Raw genomic sequence first — 21,843 nt, forward strand, 5'->3', positions numbered from 1 at the left:
TGAACAGAGTGACACAAAAACCTAACTGACAGACGTGATTCGTGACACACTGACCCTTTTGGTCTTGCAAATAAACTAAATGTTCATTATTCAAGATTTGACATCCATGACTTCAGTGATAAGATTGACTCTTTCTGTGCAGCCTTGACACCAACTCCTGTGGAATTACAGGAGAAAGAGGTCATTTCAATTTTTCAGAACATTAATCCTCATAAAGCAGCTGGGCCAGATGGGATTAAGGGAAGGGTGTTAAAAGAATGTGCCACACAGCTGGGTCCTGTGTTCAAACAGATATATGAGTTGTTTCTTAACACTGGCTTTGTCCCACAAGCATGGAAAATGTCAACTATTGTCCCGGTGCCCAAAATAACACATGCAAAGACACTGAATGGCTTCAGACCAATTGCCCTCACATCTGTATTATGCAAATATATGGAGCGCTTAGTGAGCAGGGAATTCATGTCTGTTACAGCTGAGCATATGGACCCTTTGCAGTTTGCATACAGGACTAACCGAGGGGTGGAGGATGCCACTCTCTCCCTCCTCAACAAGGTCCATAATCATTTAGACAACCCAAAGACATTTGTTTGCATATTATTCATGGAGTTTTCATCTGCTTTTAATATGGTTCAGCCACATATACTTTTAAAACGCCTGTGTGGTCTACATGTCAGCAGCCATCTTGTGTTGTGGATTAGTAATTTTTTAAGAGGAAGACCCCAGCAAGTTTGTGTTGATAACACTCTATCTGACTGTAGGGTCTTGAACACTGGTGTTCCACAGGGTTGCGTGCTATCGCCTCTTTTATTCTCTATATACAGGTCCTTCTAAAAAAATTAGCATATTGTGATAAAGGTCATTATTTTCCATAATGTAATGATAAAAATGAAACTTTCATATATTTCAGATTCATTGCACACCAACTGAAATATTTCAGGTCTTTAATTGTTTTAATACTGATCATTATGGCATACAGCTCATGAAAACCCAAAATGCCTGTCCCAAAAAATTAGCATATCATGAAAAGGTTGTCTAAACAAGCTATTAACCTAACCATCTGAATCAACGACGTAACTCTAAACACCTGCAAAAGATTCCTGAGGCTTTTAAAAACTCCCAGCCTTGTTCATTACTCAAAACCGCAATCATGGGTAAGACTGCCGACCTGACTGCTGTCCAGAAGGCCATCATTGACACCCTCAAGCAAGAGGGTAAGACACAGAAAGAAATTGCTGAACGAATAGGCTGTTCCCAGAGTGCTGTATCAAGGCACCTCAGTGGGAAGTCTGTGGGAAGGGAAAAGTGTGGCAGAAAACGCTGCACAACGAGAAGAGGTGACCGGACCCTGAGGAGGATTGTGGAGAAGGGCCGATTCCAGACCTTGGGGGACCTGCGGAAGCAGTGGACTGAGTCTGGAGTAGAAACATCCAGAGCCACTGTGCACAGGCGTGTGCAGGAAATGGGCTACAGGTGCCGCATTCCCCAGGTCAAGCCACTTTTAAACCAGAAACAGCGGCAGAAGCGCCTGACCTGGGCTACAGAGAAGCAGCACTGGACTGTTGCTCAGTGGTCCAAAGTACTTTTTTCGGATGAAAGCAAATTTTGCATGTCATTTGGAAATCAAGGTGCCAGAGTCCGGAGGAAGACTGGGGAGAAGGAAATGCCAAAATGCCAGAATTCCAGTGTGAAGCACCCACAGTCAGTGATGGTCTGGGGTGTCATGTCAGCTGCTGGTGTTGGTCCACTGTGTTTTATCAAGGGCAGGGTCAATGCAGCTAGCTATCAGGAGATTTTGGGGCACTTCATGCTTCCATCTGCTGAAAAGCTTTATGGAGATGAAGATTTCATTTTTCAGCACAACCTGGCACATGCTCACAGTGCCAAAACCACTGGTAAATGGTTTACTGACCATGGTATTACTGTGCTCAATTGGCCTGCCAACTCTCCTGACCTGAACCCCATAGAGAACCTGTGGGATATTGTGAAGAGAAAGTTGAGAGACGCAAGTCCCAACACTCTGGATGAGCTTAAGGCCACTACCGAAGCATCCTGGGCCTCCATAACACCTCAGCAGTGCCACAGGCTGATTGCCTCCATGCCACGCCACATTGAAGCAGTCATTCATGCAAAAGGATTCCCGACCAAGTATTGAGTGCATAACTGAACATGATTATTTGAAGGTTGGCGTTTTTTGTATTAAAAACACTTGTCTTTCATTGGTGGGATGAAATATGCAAATTTTTTGGGACAGGCATTTTGTGTTTTCATGAGCTGTATGCCATAATCATCAGTATTAAAACAATTAATGACCTGAAATATTTCAGTTGGTGTGCAATGAATCTGAAATATATGAAAGTTTCATTTTTATCATTACATTATGGAAAATAATGACCTTTATCACAATATGCTAATTTTTTGAGAAGGACCTGTACACAAATGAGTTGCAACACAACAGTAAAGATTTCACATTAATTAAGTATGCTGATGACATTGCCCTAGTTGCTGGTCTGAAAGACACCAACAGTCCCTCCTATTCCCAGCTCATCGACCAGCTCTCTGCCTGGTTTGATGACAGTTTTCTGGTCCTTAATGTCAGTAAAACCAAGGAACTTTGTTTAGGAGATAGATGGGGTGCAGCCAGCACCGGACCTACATTTAGGTCTTCTATTATAAAAGGGCAGGAAGTAGAGCAGGCGACTGATTTTAAATACCTTGGAACAATAATTGACAACAAGTTGACCTTTGAGCCCAACACTGACTATATTTACAAAACATCCAGACAGCATCTCCACCTTCTGTATAAGCTAAGGAGCTTTAATGCAAGCAAAATTACTCTGCAGTTGGTGTACAGGTCACTGGTTGAAAGTGTTGTTTCATTTAATATTGTCTCATGGTATGGGAACCTCCTAGCCAGAGACAGGAACAAGTTGTCCAGGGTGGTCAAACAAGGTAGTAAAGTCATTGGTCATCAACAAATGACACTTACAGACATGTACAGTCAGGTTCTGGAAAAAAAGGCAATACAGGTCTACAATGACCCAACTCATCCACTGCAACCATTATTCAGGTTGGTACCATCTGGTAGAAGACTCCTGGTTCCTTTAGCAAAGAAAAATGGGTACAAAAAGTCATTTGTTCCCTGTGCGGTGAATGTACTTAACAAGGTTCTATTAAACGCAGCCTCACATAACAAACCACTGTCTGCTGGGATGTTTCCATATTTTAATGTATCGTGTATTTTAGAATGGTTTTAACTGCACGTTTTTAATTGATTTAGCCTTGGTTTTAAAGGTTTTAAAGTTTTTTAATCACATTTTTATTTTGTTTTTATAAGCCAGATGTCAACGACAAATCTCCATTTCATTGAATGTTATGGACAATAAAGTTGAACTGATTGATTGATTGATTGATTGATTGATATATGAACCCATTGGTGGGCTGAACAGAGCTCACCCATGGGCCTGATTTGGCCCCCGGGCCACCAGTTGAATAGCCCTGATCTATTGTTAGGCTGATTGTTCTCCTTTTTACATGTGAACAGCTAGTTTTGGGCATCAACAACGAACTGGTTGATCCACTATGAGAAGGTGCTATTCATAAGAATGATTTTGTTTAAACGCCTCAGACTGAAGACTTTTGGTTGAAAGACAAAATGCTTCAACAAAGAATCCATCCAGAGGACCTGACTCAACTTTGTTCAGTTTATCTACCTGGATTATTGAGCATCAATGCAGGTAACTAAATTCTGCTTTTGTGTAATCTTGTTTACAGGCAAACTGAGAAGGAAGAATCCTGCACCTTAAATGAGGTCCTATCTAGAATATAAATTTTAAAACAAATTTCAGAACACCTCTGAATAAAATAATTTTTTAACCAAGTACATGAATACTTGTTATAGTTTTAAAATAGTAGCCACACACTTTACAAGAAATCAAACAAAATGCAGCTTCATTCTGCAGCAAGAATGAAGTCATTGGTAAGAAGAAAATATATTTTATATTTGAAATAGATTTAGCAAGATATAATAAAACTAATAATGGTAACTACTGGTAATATTGATCTATTTCTAAAACTCCCAACTTGTTTTTTGACATTACAAGGAGGCTTTTTAATTAATCACTTATAGTGTTTGTGGAAAACTTGCGGAAAATTAATATCTTACCTGCTGACAAAAGTTCTTTAAACAACCTCAGTTTGAAGACGGTGTTTAAATATCACTGGATTGATGCGCTAACAGTTCATTCAAGCAGGGCCAAGACAAAAATGAATGTATGCTCTGTTAAAACAAATTCAACCTCAAAATATTACAAGAATTCTTGCTAACAGTGTTTTACGAACCATTACTCCACCCCCAGTATCACATTACAGAATAATTCCAGCAGAAATATGATAATATGACATTAAATTTTTACGATTGGAGTTGTTCATTTTTTGTTTAGAAAACAATACAGACAATGTAGTTTGAATTTTGCTGCTTCTCATCAGTCAGGTCAGAATTAAACTCATTTTTCCAAATTGAGGTCATTCAAAGCTTTCTCTACAACAGGTAAGATATTGATTGTTCATAACATTTCTATAGAACTCCACATCAAAGATCTGAACTCTTCTCACTTCCACAAAAACAGAGATGGGAGAGTAGATTATTGTTGTTCGACATCAAAACTTCTAATACTTGATCGGTCGATTCACATTGACGCTGAAGTTGCAGCACATTGGAGCAATAATCACTAAAAGTCAGAAAATTAAAAGCTTACTTTGTTTCAGACAATCAGCAAGCCATCAACTAATCCATGTAAGCTGATTTATAGTACAAAGAGATCTTCATAGTAAAAATCTTAAAATTTAAAATGTTTTTGACGCCGCTTTGATTCCAAACTAAAAGAAAATGCAACTTCTGAAGAAACATCATGAGGCTAAATATAGTGGGGGAAAGAGAGAATGTGAGAACAGGTGCAGATTGGTATTTATAAAAAGAAATTTTGCATTTCTGATTTTGCTGAGAGAGGCAGTTTCCTCTCAGTGAGGGACACTCAGCTGAACGAATCGCTGACAGGATTCACCTCAGATTCATTACTTTCAGAGTTAAAGAAGCAGACGGAGGTCCCTCCTCCTCAAACAAACTCTGAATAACTGACCAATCTGATCCCATCAGCCCCAGAAAATAACTGAAACCAAAGTTAATAATTTGGATAGAAACTGATTTTCTGACTGAAAATACAATTACAAGAGAGAACCAAAAAAAGATTATTTTTAGGTTATAATGATTTTTCTCTTATCTAAATAGTTTTAAAGTACAACTTTTGTCAAGAAATCAAAGAACAAACTTTGAATCTTCTAATCAAGAGCAAGTTAACTAAAAAAGCATTAGAGACTCGTGCAAAATCCACATTTTATAATTTGAACAAAGTTCTGCAGAGCATCGAGAAATGCCAGTAAGAAAATGTATATTTATGATGTTTTAAATGTTTGTTCAGTTGACGGATATACATTAAAAGTCTTAGTAGTTTTACTGATTTTGAACTAAATATTAATTAAGAGAACAAATCCTGGCAACATTAAGAAAAAATTGATTTAAATCTAAAATAAAACAACAACATCCTGAGCTGTTTTGTTTTCCTGTGGAGTTTTAAAAGACGGTACTTACTGGAGGAGGGTTGGCACCACTGACACACAGCCAAAGACTTGTCAACACAATCTGTGTGGGGGTATGTGGGGGTCTTTATGAAGAGGACCAAACCACTCAGAGGCAACTGGGGGAGAACCAGTTCCCTCACTTTTAAAACTCTTCAATTCAGCGTGCATAGTTTGAATAAGGATTGCACATTTTTGCATTCTTTAAAATTAGGTGGTTCAATTTAAAACAGTACATAAGATTAAAAAGTTTTTATTGCTTTTGAAGAGTGGGGCTCATCACACCCCCTGCCCCCGCAGGATTGTTAAAACCTGCTGCAAACTGTGCAAACAGTTGTTTTCTTTCAAGAGATTTCACATCTTCTATAGTTGACGTACTTTTACTCGTTAAATGTTTAACAAACTGCACAGAAAATATGTCTGCTTCAACTTGTGGTTGTTCTAAAACTTTAAATTGTTTTTTTTTCTGCAAAATACTCCTTTTCCATCAACAAAGACGTGGAAAAAAATCAGCCGCTCAGCTTGATTATAAATGTTCTGGTGTAAAGAAAATAAAAGATATGAGTACATAAAATGTAAAGATGTATAAAACAAAGACAGATCTAGTTCTGCAGAAGACTTCTGAAGGTCAACAGCAGTCAAGCTGTTCTTGGTGAACAGGGAGATTCAACTCACTCACAAAAGGGGCCAAAATTAAAACCTTTTTCAAACAAAGGTCTGGTTTCAGAATCTACATTAACTCAAGTTAGATACACAACAACATTTCTTGGTTGCAGGCTCCTCAAAAAACAGTTGACTGGTCTCATTTGATATTCTTTGTTGCACTTTTAACATCATAATCAAAGATTACTGAAAAAAATTAAAGTGAACAAAGTATTTTACGTTTAAAATAACATGGGGGGCAGATAAGATGTCAACGAGGGCCACATTTGGCCCTTGAGTTTGACACATATGTGGTGTGTACTCTACTGGTTAAAGTTACTAAAATGGATTTTTATAGATATCCACACAAGTGTTAGACACTGTTGGCAAAAAGACTTTGGTTGGTCGTGTTAAAAGTCTACTGCATTCACTAAGTTTTGTAATGTCTGGAAGGTGATTATAATGCTCTATTAAGTATTTTAAATCAGTGTTTGCACAGCCATGCTCACACAGCAAGGCACTCAAGTATACAAAACACCCAAAATCTACAATCCTTTTTACAGTTTAAATGTGTGCCTGAAGGTATTTGCTGAACATTTGAAACAAGAATAGCAGATCTTTGTCGCCATAGGTGGTCTTACATACCAAGGGATGAGAGGCTGTGTTGATTCTGTAAATGATTGTGGAACTGAAGCTGTTCAAGATGAAAACCACTTCATTTTTTTCTGCAATATTTATCATAAGAATCAGCAACGCTTTCCCACTAACGGTGGGAGTTGGACTCCATCAGGGCTGCTCGTTTTCACCGATTCTGTTCATAACTTTTATGGACAGAATTTCTCGGTGCAGCCAGGGGGCGGAGGGAGTCCAGTTCAGTGGCCTCAGGAGTCCAGTTCAGTGGCCTCAGGAGTCCAGTTTAGTGGCCTCAGGAGTCCAGTTCAGTGGCCTCAGGATTTCATCTCTGCTCTTTGCAGATGATGTGGTCCTGTTGGCGTCATCGTGCCGTGATCTTCAGCTCTCACTGGAGCGGTTTGCAGCCGAGTGAAGCTGCTGGGATGAGAATCGGCACCTCCAAATGAGGCCATGGTCCTCAGTCAGAAAAGGTTGGATTGCTTTCTTCAGGACAAGGGTGAGGTTCTGCCTCAAGTGGAGGAGTTCAAGGATCTCAGGGTTTTGTTCACGAATGAGGGAAGAATGGAGCGTGAGATTGACAGATGGATTGGTGTATTGGTGCAGTATTGCAGACTGTGTCGGTGCGTTGTGGTGAAGAGGGAGCAGAGGTGTAAGGCAAAGCTCTCTGTTTACTGGTCAGTCTATGTTCCTACCTTCACCTATGGTCATGAACTCTGGGTAGTGACCGAAAGAATGAGATCACAGATACAGGTGGTTGAAATGAGTTTCCTCTGCAGGGTAGCTGGACTCTCTCTTAGAGACAGGGTGAGAAGTTCAGTTATCTGGGACAGACTCAGGAGTAGGACCACTGCTCCTCCACATCAAGAGGAGCCAGCTGAGGTGGTTCGGGCATCTGGTAAGGATGCTCCATGGGCACCTCCCTAGAGAGGTGCTTCAGGCATGTCCAACTGAGAGGAAACCCGGGGAAGACCCAGGACCCGCTGGAGTGACTACGTCTCTTGGTGGGCCTGGGAACACCTTGGAATCCTGCTGGAAGAGGTGGCTGTGGAGATGTCTGGGCCTCCCTGCTCAAGCTGCTGCCCCTGAGTCCTGACTTTGGAATAAGCGTAAGATAATGGCTGGATGGATCAGCTTAAGGAATTGACCTTTAGACTCTTTTAAAAAGCATCAAAAGTTTGGAGCTCCTTCAGTAATTATCTTTATTATACAGCAAAAACCTTTTTTTAATTCTTGTGCACCATTTTTAATATTATTAGAAATGTTTACCAGTAGGTTGTTGGGAGTCAGCCTCCCCACCATCACAGACATTTCCACTTCCAGATGCAGGAAGAGGGCCACCTGCATCATGAAGGACCCCACTCACCCAGCACACACACTTTTTGCCCCACTCACCTCAGGGAGGAAGTTGTGGAGCATTAAGTGCAGAACCACTAGACTGAGGAACAGCTTCTACCTTGAAGCTGTTAAGAATCATGAATCCTTAACCAGGAAAATCACTGTGATACTTTAACTGAGGTCACTTTATTCATGCTGCTGATTTCTTACCAATACGTTGCTGTATTCATACCCATCTGCTCACAACACTCAAGTTCAGGCTGCTGTTTAATACACCTTATTAGTTTACATCATTAGTGTTTAGCATTTATCTTAGATCCTTGCATACTGTTTCTTTTTAGACTTTATATTTTTGGTATTTTTGGGTGTGACTGGGGCCTTGAGAACACAATTTCATAACGTACCACGTGATGTGAATGACATCAAAGAACCTTGAACCTTAGGCTATTTGACTTTCATTCTTGTTCCTTGAAGTCATTTTTAAGCTTTCTGGTTTTGATTAAGGCGGGTCGTTAAGTCACGACCCATTCAGTCATTCTCAGTCGTCACTCACAAGATGTTTAATCAACAAAACCGGTGTGTGTCGTTTCAGTCACATCTAAAGGTGTGAAATGTGGTGAAACCAGGGGAGAAGAGTGAATGATTCCTTCATTCCTGTCCAAAATGTTCTTGTTCTCGAGGAAACAGCTTTACCTTTGAGATTGGGTTGACCACCATCTTGGCTTTTTCCCCTAATGAGAAATAAAAAACACCCAGTTCTCATATTTATTGAAAGCAGCCAAAACTAGAAAGTTCAGACCTGATATTGAGCGCAGTCATAGCAAACTGAATATCCTGATGCATGCTCAAGAATCCAGGTAGAAAAATCTAAGTTAAATCTGGTCCTCTGGACATTCAACAAAAAAAAAACAACAACTGGGTTTTTGTTTTGTTTTTTTGAATGTCCAGAGGACCAGATTTAACTTTTTTTTTTCGAACAAATTGAATGTTTTTTTTACGTGAAGCTACCAATGAGCAAAAAACTGTTCTTGGCCTGTTGGTCTTCAAACCCTATAAAGATCTTTTAAATTGTGTTTTTAATTTTTTTTTTTACAAAATTTTATTCAGTACTATAAACACACTCATTTGAACCATTCGTCCAGAACAATGCTCATAAACAACAGTCAGGAATTAGTTTTGTTAAGAAAACATTTACTTTATTGAGTTGAAAGTTATTTTCAGAAATCAGTTTAAAACAACACTGCCAAAGCTTCATACTGACCACCTCTCTGTTAATCCTACAACAAATCTGCTTGTGTAGAAACTTAAAAAAGACAGTGATGGATACAGGGACAAAGGGGGGAGCAGAAGTCCTGGTTTGAAGCTCAGAATCGTCCCGAACGCTCTCTGTCTCTGGGACGACGCCTGTCGTGGTCGCGGCCGCCCCCTCGGCCTCTGTCTCTGTCTCTTGATCGGGACCGAGACCTGTGGCGGCTGGAGGTGAGAAGAAGAATACATTTCTATGAAACAAGTCCACGGGCAGCAGCACGAACGTTTCTGACTGTTAATGAGCCGACGTTCGTACCCCTTCCTGCGACGCCCGTACAGCTCTCTCCTCAGTTCACGTGAAATGGGTTTCAGATGCATGAAGTTACAGAAGCCTCCACGGGTGCATTCCCTGTAAGGAGTTAAAACTGTGCACTTACACAACTAAAGTCAAATCAGGGCTAAAACACAGGGGTTTCAAAACTGAGGTTAAAACTATAAATATGAACGTATTGCAGCAGGTGAGGGATAAAAAAAACTATGTACTTCTAGGATTTTCCTAAATTTGTTTACTAAGATCTGCATTTTGTATAAGTAATGAGCAGGAAACTGTTATAAAAAGACTACAGAGTATTGAAATAGCTCTTTCTGCCTACATAACACAGAGAGGCTGTGACCTCGAGTCGCACTCACCCCATCTCATACTGGCGACAGCAGGCCTCTCTGAAGTCTGTAACAGGAGACAGCTCAGCGTGGATGGGTTGTCCATTAAACCAGCGATTATTCAAATCTATCACAGCCTTCTCGGCATCTTCTTCATTACGAAACTACAAAAGACGAGGAAAAAAATGATCATTTTAAAGTACATGCTTGGCTTGCAAAATAACGAAACCATCACAATTGTACAAAAAAGGGGAACGCACGTGGGCGTTTAGGCCTCACCTTCACGTAAACATTTCCCACCAGGTGGTCCCCGAGGTTGTCACAGACGTTCATTTCCTCCACCTCTCCGTACTTTTCTTCCATCTCTGTGAAGACTTCCTGATGGGAAAGAAACGCAACGAGTGAGACGTACGCGTGTAGCTGTTAATAGGAGCAACCGCCTTGCTTAAAAAAATTATTTTCTTTTTTTAAGTCTGGGATTCAGAGTTTTGTAATTGTTCGTTTTTTTATTATTCCTGATATTTTAAAATCAGCACTTTTAATACCATTTTTTTTATGCATAATTTTCATCAGGACTTCCTGTCATTTTAAATATGGGTACATCTTTTCTTTAATAAGAAAAAAACAACATTTGTTTTTCTTTTTTTAAATCATGGGGGGGTGGAGAAGTAGCAGTAAATGAGTTACCTCAAAAAATTCATCGTAGTGCTCCTGCATCTCCATGTCACTGACGGTACCTGGTGGTTATAAGAAAGAATTAAACACATTAAATTATAAGTGTCTAAATTTCCTTCCAGGTTAGTTTCAGCGCTTTCCTACCCTTTCACATCTGTGTTCCTACGTCACACCTGTTCGTGTATCAAACCTTTTTTTTACAGAACATGTGTGACAGTGGTTCCACCTGCCTTACAAACTTTACTCTATGGCTTGATGGTCATATTAAATATTTATTTTGCTTGAAATAAAATCTCACTTTTCCTTTCACACAGTTAACCATTCCTTAATAATACAGCAAACCCTTCATGAATTTGTTTTCAGACATTATTTCTAAAGAGATATGAGCTGTCGCCTCTCAGCGAGCATACTATGGCTCAAATCCCAGTCGGGGGCCTTTCTGGGTGGAGTTTGCATGTTCTCTCCGTGCAGGCATGTGTTTTCTCCGGGTACTCCAGTTTCCTCCCACAGACCAAAAACATGCATGTTAGGCTGACTGGTAACTCTAAATTGCCCCTAGGTGTGAGTGAGAGAGGGAATGGTTGTTTGTCCCTATGTGTCCCTGTGATGGACTGGAGACCTGTCCAGGCCACCTCTCACACAGTGACTGCTGGATATGGGCATCAGTGACCCTCATGACCCAAAAAACAAAGAAGGTGGGTAAAGATAATGGATGGATGGATACTTTGGTACTTTGCTTCTAAAGTAAAATCTGAAAATAAGTCGATTTCTTTCTCTGAAAGGTGTTGCTCTGACACTGCAATAATTAACAAGTGGCATTAACATTTAAAAATGTAAGTTTTGGTATTAAAGGCTATTTTTTAAAGAAGTGTTTATTATACTTGGCCTGAAACAACAGTCAACAAGTTTTGGTGAAATGTCAGACACACTAAACTAACGTAAGATGTTGCACGTTCCGACTTAACAGGTTCAGTTTTTGTTCATATCACAGGTCGTGTGCTGCTTAATATGAAAACTGAATGTTTGAAGTGCAGACAGGCAAATGGAAACAACAGATTTATACTATTTATTGCTAGTATAGCTTTAGTTTTCCTGTTTGTAATTGTAGTGGTTCTTTTCGACTCTTATTACTGATGATTTGTTTTATAATTTTGTTTACTGAAAAGATTTATTTTAAACCCTCCCAAGTTTAAGATTTACTGTTTAACAACAGTCGAAAAAACAATTATTGGTCACTTTTACATATGAAAGATACTTCAAAGATAAATAAAAAAGTAGCACCAAACATTTCAAAGACGTAGCATATTTCAGAGATATTATTCTGACATTTAATGTCTGTTAAAAACTTATTTGCTGCTGACTTGCAGCAGCGCTGGTGTCAAACACAAAAAACAAAGCAGTCTTGGCTGCTTTCTGGATTTTCACTCACAGGTCAGACCGTCCAGAGACTGAGTGTTGTTCTGAGGGTTCCGGTAAATGTTCAGCAGGGCAATCGTCTGAAACACAGTAGTTTTATTACTGGACAATTTAAGACAAGCATCAAGATCGAATATCTCCACAGTAAAACACAATTAATTGAGATTTTTGTTTAAAAGTGACGTTTTATATTACATCTGACTTTATTTCTGATTAATTCTGAATCTGTTTGAACTGCAAACATAATGTCCTTGCAATAAATTGTGTGGATTATAATTAATTTTACAACTTTTGGTAATTCAGACTGCAAATGCCACAGTGTGTCAAAAACAACAACAACAAAAAAAAGCTTTATTTTGTGATTTCGACATGAAGCAAAAAACTATTATTAAAAAAAACAAGGCTGTGAGTTTACCTGGCTAAATGTTGGCTTGTTGTGTAATCTGGAGCAGCGGTCACCATGTCGACAGGCACCAATTTTAAAATAAAAAGAGCAATTGACTCTGAAAAACACAAACGTTACATGAAAATGAGATGAGTTGAACAAAAACAGGCCTCAAAAATTAATTAGATATTATTTTATAAACCATTAGAAGCATTTCGGGTCACATCATGAGGCCATTTCAATCTAATATAATAAATATACATGTATGTCCAACTCAAAGCCTGTATTTGTGCTTTAGCTTCAACCCTCCTGCTGCCTTGGGTCAAAATGACCAACAATGCCTCAGCTGTGTCATTTTGACTGAACGGCAGCTGGAGGATAAATGATAATAGTTTCTTCTTGGTCTTTTCATTCATTAAAGAACGTCGGTCATAATTATTAAAAAAATAAATCAATAGTTCAACGCTCATACGTTAATTGTGGATATGAAGAACTGTACAGGTATTTGTTCTCAGTACTCTGCGGGGTCGATAAATTGGTGGGGAAGGGCCGCGATGTTCATTGGAAAAAACCGGGAATCGCCATTTATACGCCGGCACACGTAGAACAGAACCAGGTAGGCGGAGCTTGCGCTCAGTCTTCGACGCATGCGAAATAAACTCCTCCCTCGTTGTTACTTTTAGCTTGATCAAGCGCCGGTGTACAGATAAGGAACGGAGCCAGTCTCTACTAGCATTGGCCATCTAGCGGTACAAAGAAATGTGTCAACTGGATAAAAAGCAGCTATAGGTTTGCGTAACCCCAATACTCAAGTTGGAGTGTATTCCTTAACTTAACAATAAATAATGGTTTATATCTATTTATTTCCTCTTCTGCCGGTTACCTAACGCACAAACTGTCGATGTGCGTTAGCTTATTAGCACTAGCTATTGCTAAAGCCATTGTGCTTGCAGTGTCTCCGTCTCCAAACACGACTGAGTTCCGCTAATCAAATTAAGCTTTGGGTGAACTAAAAGAGAATCTATTAAAGCACTATAATTCAAACAAGTAAACCATAATGACTCACTTATCTTTCTCTGTCCCGAAAATAGATGCGAGGTATTCTGCCATTTTGGCTCGCCTGTGTTCAAACAGGCAGCATCAGCTCGAACACTTCCGGCTCTACGATTTTTCAGAATAAGAGCAAAATTAATCAGAACTTTTCCTCCTAAAATATGGATTAAAACAAATCAGTCTACCAACCTCCGATCATCAGCAAGTGTAACTATGTTTTATTCTTTTTATTGTTCCTGAACAACAAAAGCAAATTATGCAAAAAGCCTTTTTTTTATCTAGAACTTTACATTATTTTCTATGATAATTTAAGTTTGTTAGAAACTAGTTTCAACCCTGGTAAGATGTTGAATAACTCCACTATAATTTATCTGGGAACGTACATAGCAGATAAAATAGTTTGACTTTAGAAATGCAAATTTGTTTAACTTTTCCTGGATTCCAAAGATTTATTAACAAGTAAAATTATTGGGAACTGTTTATGCTACAAACTATGTCTATGTTGGTGCCACAAAACTGGAACTCAGATATTTTAAGTCTACATAAATGGCAAATATTTTTTTTACATGCATTCAATGATTAGTGTGACACATCACAACAGATTAGGGGTTATAATTTGCAATTTACAATTTGAAAGACATAAAAAAAAAACACTAAACATCTTTTTTTAATAGTGAATGTAATTCGCAAACTTGACACTTATGCGCAACATACTGTATTTATGTCATCTATACAAAAAGCAAAAATAGTGGAAAAAAAATGTGAAATAAATGTACTTTGTCCGATTTTTGAACCATACAAATTAGGAATTGATAGAAATATGGAGCAATAAACCTCTATTTATTAACCACATAACCTCTACTGCACAAAACATATACTGATAAATTAATATATGCATGAAGCCACGTAGACACTTTGCACATACTCAACAAATAAACAACATGCTCTATAAGCACATCTGTGAGCCTCCACAGGTGTTTCTTACCAGTAGAGGATTTAAATGTTTCATAAGAAAAATCTAGCTCTACTAAATAATCACGTAAACTATTGTTTTAAACACCCTTTGTGGTTACCAATTAATTACTGAGCTTTTCTACATAAAGCATGAATATCTAAATTAAGATGAGAAAAGTATATGAGTACACAAAAGCCAAGACTCACACAAAGGAAATAGAACAAGACAAAAATATCTATTATGAATTTAATTGAGGGGAAATAAGACATCACTACAAACATCTTTGTTCAGCTTCATTTGAGGATAACTTTCTTATGGATACACGTGTCTAACAAAAGTTTTTTTAGTCAAAGTATTGCTGAAAACAGGTTAAAAGTGGGACAACTCCACATTTTTGTGTACTAGAAGTTATTTTTCCAGGTTCAGTATTACCAGTTAGGCCCCGCCCCTCCCTAACATTACACCGTAGTTGGCCCAAAACTTGCAAGAAACAACTCGAGCGTATGGATTTTGATTGTTTATCTCCAACAGCAGAATATTTTTTGATCATCTTTAAGTGTGAGCTGTAAAAGGTACGGATGGTTTAAATATGAGCGTCTTGACTGTGGTCATGTGAGGGGTCCGACTCCCTTCCCGCTATTTTGTAGCTCTACTAGCAAAGCTAACGCAGCTAGCCTTTATGCTAGTGAGCGTACTGGGAAGAGGCCGCCCACCCCAGTAAGCCAGAAAGCACAACGACTTTAAGTGGAAAGCTAGGCTAACTTTATCATAGAAAGCAGTTTAAAGTGTTTCTTCTTTGCTGCAAAAGGAGAAACTGTGTCCAGAGAGCCTCAGCTGGTTAGCTTAAATCTGAGCAGTCGTGGTTCAGGCGAGAAGCTGCCGCTGAGCACCGTCCGGCTACAAAACGCACAGTAGGTATCCAAACCGACGCACAAAAGCTGCTTTTTAGTCCATATTTCTTTAGAAAAATCTAGTTATTAATAATCGGCCGCTGTTAAACACGCATTGGGTTTTAGATGCTGCAATTTCCTGTCAAAACACCCGAGTTGCACCGATCAGAGCTGCTCTCGGAAGTCTTAACGACGCCTGTAAACCCTTTAGCCAGGATTTCCGGCTCCTTTCCATTTGCCCTATGCTGTTTTGTTTCCGTTTATTCTATTTCCGTTTTAAAAGTTTTCTCCATCCAGAGTTATAGAGTGCTCTAATAAAGACGCGTTAAAGTCACGACGCTTTGTGCGTTTTCGGGATATTTTGACGCTTGTTTAGCACGCGCAGATCCACGGTTGTGTAATGCTGCCTCGCCCACGCGCCGCTGATCATTTTGTAGCTAGCATGTTAAACAGACCGAAGCTATTTTCATAGCCACGCTAGCTGTTTGGAATTCTATGTAGTTTTTCCGAGCACTTAATTAAGACAAAATAATCTATATGTGCTATTTGTTTGTCTTCCACGGCCTATTAGTTAGGCTTTAAACGTAACAGCCTCGCCCTCGAGTTAGCCCCTGTTGGCTGTGAGTGAACTGTCCCTGACGGCCAATGAGGAGTCGAGGCTGAGGCCTTCCACCACAAAACATGGCACTGCGTCTTAGCATCACTATTTTAAAAGCTTAAACACGTTTTTATATCTGCAGTAACTGACCGAGTGTAATCATTTGTGTGCATAGTCCATATGAAAACGACCTGAACTAAAATTAGGTTTTGTTCTACTGAAAGAAGTGTCACTCTGGCCACTATAATCTTTAGTAGACTTCATATTTTCCTTTCAAACCTTTTTCTAGTATTTTAACGTGATCTTGATCTTTGGTTCTTCAGCCTTTCTAAAGGCCTCATTTTTTCTTGTTTTTTCTGCCTTTTCCACTCATTTCCTGTTTGGTTCTCATTCCTTGACCATGACATAATTTTGTTCAATGTGGAAGTGTCAGGCCAAAAAACTATGTACAGCTGATTAACAGTACCCCAAAGTTGTGTATTTTAATAAGAAAAGGACATCCATAAAGACCTGGTATTGGACAAATGCATCATAATGGTATAAAGTTTGTTCATTTTTAAAAATACAAAACAGTTTCATAACTGTATAAAAAAAATACAGGAGATTTAAAATGAAAGGCAGCAGAAAGAAGAACAAATCTTATTATATCTGCCCCTTTTTTCAAACAATTAGTTCAATCATGATAATTTTCAAGTAACAGAACAAAATGAATAACTTTCTAATTTTTCTAATTCTAATACAAAAAACACATTAAGCTACTTCATATATATATATTTAACAATTCAGCTTTGATCTTTTTCTTAAATGTACATAATGACTTGGCATCATCTATCAGTTACGACTCAGACTCATGTTTGGGCTGCTGTTTAATATAACATTATTTTACATTATTAGTGTTTAGCAAATACCTTAGATCCTTTTATACTGTTTCTTTACTTTATATCGTTGCTATTTTTGGGTGTAACTGGGGTTTCATCTCATGGGTTTTAGTTGCTGCAATTTCCTGTCAAAACACCCGAGTTGCACCGATGCGAATGACAATAAAGATATTTGAACCTTGTAAGTTAAATTTTTAAGCTGATATACTTTTAGAAATCACCTTGTTGGTACTAAAATATTCAGTTTGGTCTATTTGTAGAGCATAATTCACAAAAAAGTAAATGCAGGACATTGTACAAGTAAGTAACAACTTCAAATCAAATGACATGCCATCTAATTCAGCCTAAAACAGAAGCAGACTCAAATCCGTCCATCATCTTCCACTTGTTCCAGAGCGGGGAGGCCCTGACAGCTCTTTCCCCAGCCACCCCCTCTCGCTGTTTGCTGTGTTACAAAATGTGTCATATGCGTACAGCTAACTGCGTCGAAAGTTTTCTTTGATGCTATCGACTATTTTGTGTTTGTCATGTTTGCATCTAATAGCTCTTCAGGAATCAGTCTGATGGCGCTGAAATATAATTTAATGCCTTAAAGTGAAGGTTTTTATTGTCATTCACATCACATGGTACATGAGGTGGAACAAAATTGTGTACTCAAGGAACAAAAACAGAATATAAAGCATAAAAAGAAACAGTATACAAGGATCTAAGATATAAACACTTAATGTGAAATTATACAATATTAAGGCAGCAGCCTGAACATGACAAATTGTGTTTTTCAAATGAGAACCCGTTCTGTGTTTATAGACAGACTGCAGGTAGAGTGAAATTTAAATTTCAACTTAGTTTTTTGCTAAGTTGTCAGCACAGTTTGGTTCATCGTTTGAGTTTAGGAGACGTTTTAACGTCTGAATGATTCTTAGGTGAGAATTATGGGACTTATAAAGCAAATCTCAAATAATTCAGAAAGTACTTAAATAATGGACTGAAAATGGGTTCATAAAGCAGTTGGAATGTTTTTAGAAAGCCTAAATAATTATTGATCAAAAACTACTTAAAAGGTTTACAGGAAAGTAGTTTGGGAGCAAAGTTTTGAAGAAACGACACAGAGGTGACAAAAAAATCTGCCAGTTGCTGATTCACTAGTATATAAATTATCCATCATTCATATTTTTCAGACTGTGCACTATCTGACTTTTTGTAACATTCTCTGCTTTAGAATTATTTTTACAATTTGTGTAGGTTTGTTGAATAATTCCTGTGAAACCGACTGTCTTGTAGCTCTCTCCAAACAACATGTCTAAAAGTGAGGCAGAGGAGATGATAGAGATAGAGATAGACGAACGGGAGAAACAGGCGTGCCTGGAAGAAGGGTAAGAGAAAAAAATGTATAAACACACATTTCCTGTACGTCGCATATCTTTCCAGAGCCTGAACTCTCTATAAAATATATATTATTTTTAATTTAAAGCATTGAGGATCAGACAATCAATGCATCTGATCTGATTCAGCAAGATATTGACATCAATGAGCCAATCGGAAATTTGAAGAAGCTTCTGGAACCTCGCATCCAAATCTCGCTGGATGCCTTTGACATCTGCTTACAAGATATTCCGGTAAGAGTAAAAGAAAATGGGATCCTGGCAAGTAGATAATTTTGTTGAAAGTTGGTATTTCAGCAGGTCTGTAGATGTGCTACTGACTGTGCCTTATTTTTGTGTTTAGCTCCATCCAGATCACAGCCTCTTTGACCAGGGAGTAAAAACAGACGGCACCGTCCAGCTCAGCCTGCAGATTATAACCAAACCAGGTGCCAGTTCACACCGGAATTACAAAACGTTTCATACTAGTTTTCCATTTAAGCTGACATGTATGGCAGTTTGTGTGCTAAATCCTGATGGTTTGTGTTTTTCTGCTTTCTTAGGAGAGGAGAAACTGAATATTTTGGAAATAGTGAAGCCAGTAGAAACGGTAGAAGTTGTGATTGATCCCGATGCTGCCGGAGAAGACGGCTCCTTGGTGGAGGAGGGACAGCTCATTGCAGTTGAGCGGTCCGCCCTGTCTGATGAGACCTCAGAGCAGGTCACACGCTGGGCCGCTGCGCTAGAAGGTTACCGCAAAGAGCAGGTCCGACTCGGCATACCATACGGTGAGTAGAACTTTTAGTTTATGCATTAACCACGTGGGGAGACGAGGCGGTTCTTCAATGGAGCTTTTCCTTCTGTTGTCCAGACCCCATGCTCTGGTCTGCTGATCAGGTGATCCACTGGGCCGTGTGGGTCATGAAGGAGTTCAACATCGACGAAATGGAGATCGGCAGCATTCACATCCCAGGCCGAGACCTCTGCGGCTTCAATCAAGAGGAGTTTCTTCAGAAAGTGCCCAACGGAGAGATCCTGTGGAGCCATCTGGAGCTCCTGCGCAAATGTGAGTGAGCGAAGGTTGAGTCACGTGTTTTTACAAATCGGCAAAGGAAGAAATAATCCCCAGTGTTTCCCCTACCATTATTCAAGGAGGGCGCCCCACCCTGTCAACAGAACCGAGCACCCTGCCTACCAAAATCACCCTCAACCCCCGGTGCCAAAAGTTCCTCCACGAGGTTGTAGCCACAGGATACGTAGCTTCGACCTAGCATTAGTAACGTAGTGCTCCACTAAACCCCACCCTCACCGCCAACAAGTGCCCTGCCAAGGCCAGTTATTTAGGGGAAACGTTGATCCTGGAAGAGTCGTACATTTTTAACAAACTTGTTGTATCATTTAATCTTTGTGGGATTATTTTTTAGATGTGTTGGCCAGCCAGGATCAGTCTGGAGGGGAGGCCACGGTCACTATTGATCAGCGTAAGTGTTGTCGTGTTAAAGTCGAAACTCTTTGTCTGTTCTCTGTAAACCTGCATACACCTGACTTGTTTCATCCATCTCCCCAGCCGTGCAAATAATTCCAACTCAAGTGACCTCACCTACGGCCATAAAGGTGCTCAAACAGAACCGTGGCCCCAGAACACCCCGAATATCAGGAGAAGAGCGCAGTTCACCTGGAAACCGCACAGGTACCACACGCGCAGGCTCTGAAGTGTTCACTGTAGACGCTCGGGCAGAAAAGCCGGATAGTTTCATCCTGTTTGTGTGGTGGCAGGAAACAACGGTCAGATCCAGTTATGGCAGTTCCTCCTGGAGCTCCTGACGGACAAAGATGCACGAGACTGCATCTCCTGGGTCGGTGAGGAGGGAGAGTTCAAACTCAACCAGCCCGAGCTCGTAGCACAGAAATGGGGCCAACGAAAGAACAAGCCGACGATGAACTATGAGAAGCTCAGTCGAGCCCTGAGGTTTGTTGCTTTCAATTGATTTTATACATTTAAATAAACAAATATAAACACTGGAACTCAAACCTACTAGTTTAGGGACGACCCTGAGTTAAAGCGGAACATGTTGGTTCAAAGGCTGTAATGTCATTTAGGCCCAGAGGAAAAACAAGCATCCACAAAAGGGAGAGCACAAATAAAATGTACTGATGGAGCCATGTCAAAAGCGTGAACGCTGTGTTTTTGTGCCCGGGTTGAGCTAAAAACAAGAGAGAAATGAAAGGTTTCAGCTCACTGAACTGGTTTCTTTGAGTAAAACTGATTAATTGAAACGACGTGTAGAAACATCTTCAGACACTGTTTATACTGTAGCTGGTGTCATTGTTAAAAAAAAATCAAATGGCAAAGCTTATGTTTTTAAAGTGACTACTGGACATTGACACCAGCGATCCCAACAGCCCAGAAAGAAAAGCTGTTGAAGATAACGGATGGATCATTTTATTGATACTCTTTGAAAGTAGTATGTACACATACGTACATTAACTGTAAAATGGCCACCAAAGCTAAATCAGTGGTAACAAACACTAAATTTATTTAACGTAATCAGTTGCAGGTGATCTTTGTTTAAAGGGTTTGCATGCAGGTGAAGGGCAGAAAGTTAGTTTTTCATTTAAAGTCTTGAGTTTTATCAAATTAAATGATCTAAAGTCAAATATAGGTTTGAGTTCAGATTAGAAATGCCTTTCATTTTCACTGCATGACTAAAAGGTGACATTAAATCAGCAACGCACCATTCTGATTTAATTTTGACCTACTTTTTATGTGTACTTGTATTTTCTAGGTATTACTATGATGGTGACATGATCAGCAAGGTGCAGGGCAAGCGCTTCGTCTACAAGTTTGTGTGTGACCTGAGGACTCTGATTGGCTACAGCGCAGCTGAACTCAACAACCTGGTGTCGGAGTGCGAGCAGAAGAAGATGACTCGCCTGCACATGCACGGCCTCGCTCAGCCCATCACCACCGTGACCCTGGCCACCACGCTCGACAAGGACAGCTGAAGGAGGCCACGTTCATGCTCCTCAGCTGCCGCAAGGAAATTGTGCCGTCCCACGCCGGCTGGAAGTCCAATCCCTGATCGGTGTGGACGGTTTGATGCAAGTTAAACTGAGGCAGATGAAGTTTTTATCTTTAACTCTACCGAGCAGAAGCGTGGGGAGCGAACGTCTTTATTAGATTGTCGTTATCCCGACTGAACGCTCGAGCGTGACTGAAAACCCAGTTCATAGCTGGTGTTCTGTAGTTCAGGATCTTTTCCACTGTAAATACTGATACTTCGTGTTTTTGATAGCCACATGGGCAAAGGTATTTTCATATTTTCCATTTATAAAAAGGACCCGTTTTGTATTTTTATTTAGTGTTCATTTCCTAAATTGTTGGACCTTTTTTTGTCCACTAGGGGGGAATAAAGTCAGGAGCATTTTCTTAACAGCTTTGTGTGGAGTGCTTCCTCTGAAGAAAAACAGCAGCAGTCAAAT

The 21,843-nt window shown here is 39.6% G+C and overlaps 3 protein-coding genes across 4 annotated transcripts in view; 1 reads left to right on the forward strand and 2 right to left on the reverse strand.

The window, feature by feature from the left end:
• cbsb (cystathionine beta-synthase b) overlaps positions 1 to 21,843 on the reverse strand; it is a 102,701-nt gene that overhangs the window by 32,399 nt on the left and 48,459 nt on the right. The gene's annotated exons all lie outside the window — the stretch shown is intronic.
• u2af1 (U2 small nuclear RNA auxiliary factor 1) lies at positions 9,416 to 13,803 on the reverse strand. Its single transcript, XM_037687040.1, has 8 exons — positions 13,692 to 13,803; positions 12,656 to 12,743; positions 12,254 to 12,320; positions 10,837 to 10,886; positions 10,429 to 10,527; positions 10,180 to 10,313; positions 9,806 to 9,898; positions 9,416 to 9,714 (listed from the first exon to the last, which is right to left on the reverse strand). Exons 1-8 carry the CDS (start codon positions 13,733 to 13,735, stop codon positions 9,606 to 9,608), a joined length of 684 nt encoding a protein of 227 aa, XP_037542968.1. The 5' UTR covers positions 13,736 to 13,803; the 3' UTR covers positions 9,416 to 9,605.
• gabpa (GA binding protein transcription factor subunit alpha) lies at positions 15,080 to 21,779 on the forward strand. 2 transcript variants are annotated; one of them, XM_037687039.1, is made up of 10 exons: positions 15,080 to 15,205; positions 18,281 to 18,372; positions 18,471 to 18,615; positions 18,725 to 18,809; positions 18,924 to 19,148; positions 19,232 to 19,426; positions 19,785 to 19,841; positions 19,928 to 20,050; positions 20,137 to 20,329; positions 21,147 to 21,779. In XM_037687039.1, exons 2-10 carry the CDS (start codon positions 18,296 to 18,298, stop codon positions 21,364 to 21,366), a joined length of 1,320 nt encoding a protein of 439 aa, XP_037542967.1. In that variant the 5' UTR covers positions 15,080 to 15,205; positions 18,281 to 18,295; the 3' UTR covers positions 21,367 to 21,779. The 2 variants fall into 2 exon arrangements, with proteins under 2 accessions (XP_037542967.1, XP_037542966.1); XM_037687038.1 differs by lacking the exon at positions 15,080 to 15,205 and adding an exon at positions 16,574 to 16,658.

The sequence above is a fragment of the Nematolebias whitei genome, chromosome 13 (assembly GCF_014905685.2).
Source record: "Nematolebias whitei isolate Nwh7 chromosome 13, NemWhi1, whole genome shotgun sequence".
Classification (NCBI taxonomy): Eukaryota; Metazoa; Chordata; class Actinopteri; order Cyprinodontiformes; family Rivulidae; genus Nematolebias; species Nematolebias whitei.